Below are 6,342 nucleotides of genomic sequence, written 5' to 3'. Positions count from 1 at the left end.
AAGTTTTTAAAATTTGATCTATTCTTATTCAAAAAAAAAAATTGATCTATTCATTTTGAAATGAGTGGATTATAGTTCTTAAATATAAATAGTAATTTGTTTATAATAAATTAAGATTCTCTGAAACTCTTAATTCTACTATAAAGTTCTTAAAATTCTATCCACTCATTTCAAAATGAGTGGATTAGAGTCCTTAATGTATCGCAAGATGTTTTGTTGATACGATTGAATTTGTTGTAAAGTCAAAAGTATTGACCTAATAAATAAATATTGTAATTGTGTCCATTTGGGATCCGCTTATTTTGTTGAAACTGAAATTTTCTTGTTAAAAGTATTGTAGATGAAGGTAAAAGTTAGCTAAACTAGTATAGTAGGACCTATGAATAGTAATGCAGTGAAACCCATAAATAATAGTAAAAATAAATTAAATAGCAAAATAAGTTTACAAAAATAATTTATACCAATTACCCACAAAACGGGCGCAACCATAGTTACGATACTAATGCTTTTGTTGAGATGGACGGTTGAGTTGTAAAGTCGACCATCGACAAGGCGGGTGTGTATACACTATACAGTTTTGAAACATTACCTTTTTTGGTTTTGAACACTCCCCATCGTACGATTCTAATCTCAGGCAAGATCACAACCGTCCATACGCCAAAAAAAGTCTTATGTGGGACCTACCCTTTTGAAACGACGAGTCCAAGAAGTCCCAAACTACCAAACGAGAAAGTTCAAAATCAGCACCTGATCTCATTCAGACAGTTGTTTGAGTTTTAAAATTATCCTTCCCAACATAGAAACATTATTATTATTATTATCTTCACCGATTGAGTCAAAGAAAAGATTTAAGGTAAATACTTGCTTGTGTTTGAATTGGTCACAGATCCAGGGAGTTTTCTATGAATTAACTGTTTGTTTCTTGTTTTTTTAGAAGCCTGAATTTGATGGGTTGGTTTGTATTCGATTTTAGTGAAATTGGTTTGTATTAGATTCGCTTATTTTTCTTTTTATAATTGCTTTCATTTATTGCTTGGTGCACTTCGCGTAGGGGACCATGTGAAAATGTAGAAAATTATGCCTTTGAATTTATGTTAAGTACCTACTCAAGAAAGTACGAAAATTTGATTATGAAAACTTGCTGATGGAGCTTGTGAAAATCTTTATTTTAAAATGAATCATGAAGTTTTCTTTGTTTTTTTGATAGATTTCAAGGTTTTAGTCTATCAAGGATCAGAGCCAATCCTATAGTTTTGGGGCTAATGTTTTGTTGTTGCTGTGTATAATTTTTTAGAAAATATGGTACTTCAAGTTCACGTTTGGTTTTTAAGTTTCACTTAACATTGAACTAGACTTTTGACGGTCCAAATTTGAAGTATTTATGTAAAGATTATAGAATTCCCGATGTGCTATTCATTTTTGCTGTCATCCTATAACTCATTTCTTTTTTGGTATCCTTTTTCAGCTGTTAACCTCTTCGCCTGTTCAGGTGATGAAACAAGGCTATGCAATAATTGAATCTTTATAATCAGTGGAATCCAGGTGGGGGTTTTTTTTTTTTTTGGATACTTTTGATCTAAATTAAGTTTTAGTGTTTATTTTTATCTCAATAAATAAGCTTGGCATGAGTGTTGAGCATGATTTCATAATTTGCAGGCAGTTGTTTTTGAAAAGAGTGTCTGCAAAAACTATAGTTGAAGTCACACCTAATGGCTAGGATAAAACCTCAGGCTCTGCTACTCCAAAGCAAAAAGAAGAAGGGGCCTACTCGTATCGGTGTCAGCACAATAGTATTATGCAACTTAGTTGTTGCTTTGATTGTATTGTCCTTAATGGCAACTTATCGGCACTGGTATAAAAGGTTTGTCTTTCTTCCTTGGTTATTTATACATTTGGTTTTTTGATGATATGTCACCTCTAGTTTCATATGGATTTGTCTGTCTTTCAATTATGCCAATGACTTATTCTATCATTTAAAGAGTTGGTGCTAATTCGGTGAGGTCAATGGACCAAACAGAGGATGGGAAGTCAACTTTTGAGGTATTTATTAGAAATGGAAACATGGTCACTCTCTCTCTCTTCTATCATGTGAAAGTCAGGAATTCCTCTCTTTCGGTTCTTAGTAAATGGATAAGTTGCTAACTTATTAATTTCTGTGGTCTAGGGCACTGACGTTCGTATGTTTGCAGATTTGAAGAAGTTTGATCTTCCTGGTTATGCTGTAAGTTGCTTGGATCATTAGTTGCAATAACCATTATAACCTCCTTCCATGTTTAATAGTCTTTAGTGAATTTGCTTGTCACCATTGATAGATTTCAAGTATTGTGGTATTATCTACCAAAAGAATTTGGGGGGGGGGGGGGGTGCATGGCTTTGATTGGAGTGTTTTTCTTTTTCCAACCCAATCCAAGCTTGTTGGGTTGAAAAACCCATTACATGTTTAAAAACCAACTCAACCAAAGGGTTTGGTTGGGTTGGTGGGTTGTGCTTGCATGTTTCATGCCTTGTAAAAAAAATTGACTTCATTCATTATTTAATTAATTTTTAAAATAAACTATTTGATGCAGGACGAAATAAAAGTAACAAGGAAAGTAAAGATAAACTTAAGAATTAGCACTTAGGGTCGCTTGGAATTAGCACAAAGAAAAACTTAGGCATCAACACCTAAGGTATCAGGAATCAGCATCCAATTATTGGAAAATCTCCAATCTGAATATCATCAATCAATCAATTGTCTATGTTCAAAAATACAAATAAACCATGCTCTTATATACAACTAGAGCTTCAGGAAATAAAGATAAAAGATAACAACTAATGAAAACTAATCTAAACTGAACTCAAATACTAATCCCTATCTAATCTCAAATCTAATCCCTATCTGAATAAAAGTCTACAATTATCTAACTTCCTATGAGATAAATATAAAATCTGAAAATATAAAATCTCAAATAAATTTGGTTTTGCTCCTGCATCATACTCCCCTTGTTGGAGAAAACTTGATTTTGAGTTTTAAAGCTTTGAAGGATAAAAACTTTGGCACATAACACTTGAGGAATTGTCTTTGGGAGCATTGAAAATGGATAAATCTTGTATTCCACCTCATGAAACTCTTTTGGAATCCCAAACTCTTTTGCAACCCAACTCACCAGCCCACAAAAACTAACTCGAGGCATTAGGCTGGGTAGGTTTCGTTAGGTTGGTGGGTTGGATGCACACCTCTAAGGGGGAAGGGGGAATGTTAGTTGATGTAAGTTGGCTGTGAGCCTATTGGCAGTTCAGTTAAAGAAATGGTTTTGATTATTCAATTATAATGACTAGAATGAGTGAGGTGCCAAGAGCCTTGTAACTCAATTGGTTGACACCTCTTGGTGTTTCTAATGGAGACATTCAGGGTTCAAATTGCCCCTCCCCCTATTGTAACTATTGAATTATAAATAAATAAAAAATAAAACAGAGTGAGTGAGTGAGGTGAGAATTTTACATTGTGTATGATGGATTTTATCTTTTCCTTTTATAAACACAAAGCAAATAAGCTACCTGATATAATAAGAAATGAATCTTTTAGATGTTTATCTTTGATAAGGAACAGTTCTAGCAGTGAATTTAAGCAAGGGTTTGATGATTGCTTTTTGCATGCTGAGTTCTTATTTGTAAGGTTGGCTTTGGTGATGCAAAAAGTTAGTAATGAATGATTTTCAATAGAGTAATTTACTTCGTTTCTCTTCTTCTTCTTCTTTTAATTATTATGTCTGGTAATATAGTTATGTCACTCATGCTGATTGTTAGTTCTTAATCTTATTTTAAGCTGCTTACTTTTTTCTTTTTCTTTTTTGTGTAGATTTTGAATACATCAAAAGGTTATATTACGATAGAACTTTACAAGGAAAGCTCCCCTGAGATTGTTGACAGATTCCTTGACTTATGGTGAGCATTGACTATCTATATTCTGCCTGCTGCATTGTTTGATGCTGATGATTGGTGGTTGATGAAGCTAATATTGTTAATTAGCAAGAATAGAGAAAATAGGTTAGTGTCTTAGTGATTGTGCTTCCACATAAAACATGGTTGAATACTTTTTTATTATTTTTTTTCCTGGGTACCAAAAAAGAAATCTATTCCATTGAAAGAAAACTCTAATATATGATTTTTTTATCAAGGAAAAATAATTTAATTCAAAGGGGGAGATAGTTCAAATAAAAATATGTGCATTGAACCACTTCTAAGTAATTACAGTATGAGATTTAAAAGATCTAAAATTTTCAAAAGGAAGATGAAAGCTTTGTTAAGATCCTTGTGTGATTGAATGCTCTAATAAAAAAGGCTTGTGTGATTGGATGCTCTAATTAAAAAGGGTGTACCCAGTGCACAAAACTCCCACTTTCACAAGATTTGGGAGAAGTGGTTGGTAGGTAGCCTTACCCCTAATATTTTTTGGAGGGCCTGATTCCTAAACTCGAACTCGGGACCTATTGCTTTTGGTGGAAGACACTTGCCATTGCATCAAGCCCCAAGACCCAACCTCTATTGAATGCTCTAATTAATGATTGACAATCATAAATTCCTATATTTTAGTTGAATAGAGCTCTTCCCTCATTTTTTTTTGTTTGTTTCTCCCCATAGAATGAGAAGGGGCAGGTGTGTTGGGTGATTTTATTTTGGTTGGGGTGGGGTGGTGGTGGGGGCTAAATCCGCACCAGTTCTTCATTGCCTTGATCATTCTAGGAAGAGTTAGTTTTATGAGTTATGAGTTACTTATTTAGCTGTTTTCTCATTTTCTGATTGATTTTCTTTTATCTCTCATTGTCATTCCCCTAGGTGTTATTTATCTGTTGATAAAATAATATTGTTTGATAGTTGCATGGTATTGTCTTTGCGTTTGCATTTACAGGACAAATGACCCTCTTTGAATGCGGTTCATCTTATAATATCTGTTATCTTTAACTTTACTCTTGAACACCTAACTGATTTTGCAGCCAAAAAGGGTACTTCAAAGGGATGCCTTTTAATCATGTGATCAAGAACTATGTGATTCAAGGAGGTGAATACCAGGGGCTCGGTGCTGCTGAAGAGTTGATATCACATGCAAAGCTCCATCTTCAACTCGGCACAAGGTTCTCTTTCAATCTTGTCTAATAGTGGTGGTAACTGGTCTTTCTTTTACTAAAAATGTGATTCCTACTTTTTTTGCACACAGTCCAAAACATGAGGCATTTATGCTGGGAACTTCAAAAACTAGGCTAGATAGCAAAGGGTTTGATCTTTTCATTACAACTGCACCAATACCGGATATGAATGATAAACTTACAGTGTTTGGACGGGTCATCAAGGGAGAAGATGTGGTGCAGGTAACCATATTTGTGGTTCATGAGTAAGCTGATGTCTGATTGCCTGGACTTGAACAATTTTTATTTTATTTTATAATTTTGGACTTCTGTGCTGCAATGTCATTCAGGAAATTGAAGAGGTGGATACTGATGAACACTACCGGCCTAAATCTTCTGTAGGAATTATCAATGTTGCTCTGAAACGTGAAATTTGAGTGCTAACTCGATCTAATTTTAAGTACTTCTAAATGGCGTGGTTCTCTCTTGACTAATTTGCTTGCTGATACTTGTCGCAAAGTTTGCTATTTTGCATAATTTTTCGTTCAATTTTTTCATAATCCCCATGCTGCTAGGTTCTTTATGCTTTTTTTGTATATTGAGCATTGTTTTTTTCTCTCTTTGGAGGCAGCGGCAAATTTTTTTTTATTGGGGTATATGTAACATAAAGGTTGATAGGAGTTCGTGAAGTAACAGTATTTGGTTAAATTTCATATGCTTGGTAGAAAATTCTTTGCCTTTTAATGTGTTTGAAACAGTAGAAAATTGTATGTCGTTTTATGTCATTTAAGTGCCATGAAACCGCATTCTATTTTTAGACTAAAACAACACACACAGTCAATCACAAACCATATTACTCATCAAATTGTTAGTCGAATTGGCAATTCTAATTATGCAGACCACAATTTTTTTACAATCACCTCAACTTCTAAATTCTTAATTACCAGATTCATAACTAGTTATTAAAAGGCCATCGAGAAGAGGCCATAATTTCAGCCACTGTGTTGATTTATTATCAGTACTTATTATGAAAATCAAAAGCATGAATGAAGTTTCCATTAGTAATAAGTTTGAATTTCGCCCATGTTAATTTTGTTCCAATTTCATTATTCAATTTCTAAAATCAAGTTCCCATACATTAGTTTTTTTTTATTCTCAAAAAAAAAAAATTGGATTAGTTTTGTTCCAATTTCATTATTATACTTTTAAATCCAGTTAATTTTATCCTTAATCATGACAA

The 6,342-nt window shown here is 33.5% G+C and overlaps 1 protein-coding gene across 2 annotated transcripts; it reads left to right on the top strand.

Annotated features, from left to right (window-relative positions):
- Positions 1-709: 709 nt before the first annotated feature.
- On the top strand, positions 710-5,810 carry LOC142623498 (peptidyl-prolyl cis-trans isomerase CYP21-4). 2 transcript variants are annotated; one of them, XM_075796932.1, is made up of 9 exons: positions 710-853; positions 1,466-1,542; positions 1,657-1,861; positions 1,980-2,040; positions 2,165-2,221; positions 3,839-3,924; positions 4,974-5,111; positions 5,195-5,345; positions 5,453-5,810. In XM_075796932.1, exons 3-9 carry the CDS (start codon positions 1,710-1,712, stop codon positions 5,537-5,539), a joined length of 732 nt encoding a protein of 243 aa, XP_075653047.1. In that variant the 5' UTR covers positions 710-853; positions 1,466-1,542; positions 1,657-1,709; the 3' UTR covers positions 5,540-5,810. The 2 variants fall into 2 exon arrangements, with proteins under 2 accessions (XP_075653047.1, XP_075653048.1); XM_075796933.1 differs by having other exon boundaries at positions 764-853; positions 1,490-1,542.
- The last annotated feature ends 532 nt before the right edge of the window (positions 5,811-6,342 follow it).

This window comes from Castanea sativa, chromosome 2 (genome assembly GCF_040712315.1).
Source record: "Castanea sativa cultivar Marrone di Chiusa Pesio chromosome 2, ASM4071231v1".
NCBI classification, from domain to species: domain Eukaryota; kingdom Viridiplantae; phylum Streptophyta; class Magnoliopsida; order Fagales; family Fagaceae; genus Castanea; species Castanea sativa.
This window is presented reverse-complemented; position numbering and strand designations above follow the sequence as displayed.

Bases quoted from the DNA above. Each gene is read 5' to 3' on its own strand.
- LOC142623498 (XM_075796932.1), top strand. From the start codon at position 1,710: ATGGCTAGGATAAAACCTCAGGCTCTGCTACTCCAAAGCAAAAAGAAG. The intron at 2,222-3,838 runs GTAAGTTGCTTG...TTTTTTGTGTAG, and splicing joins TTGATCTTCCTGGTTATGCT to ATTTTGAATACATCAAAAGG. The intron at 3,925-4,973 runs GTGAGCATTGAC...CTGATTTTGCAG, and splicing joins GACAGATTCCTTGACTTATG to CCAAAAAGGGTACTTCAAAG.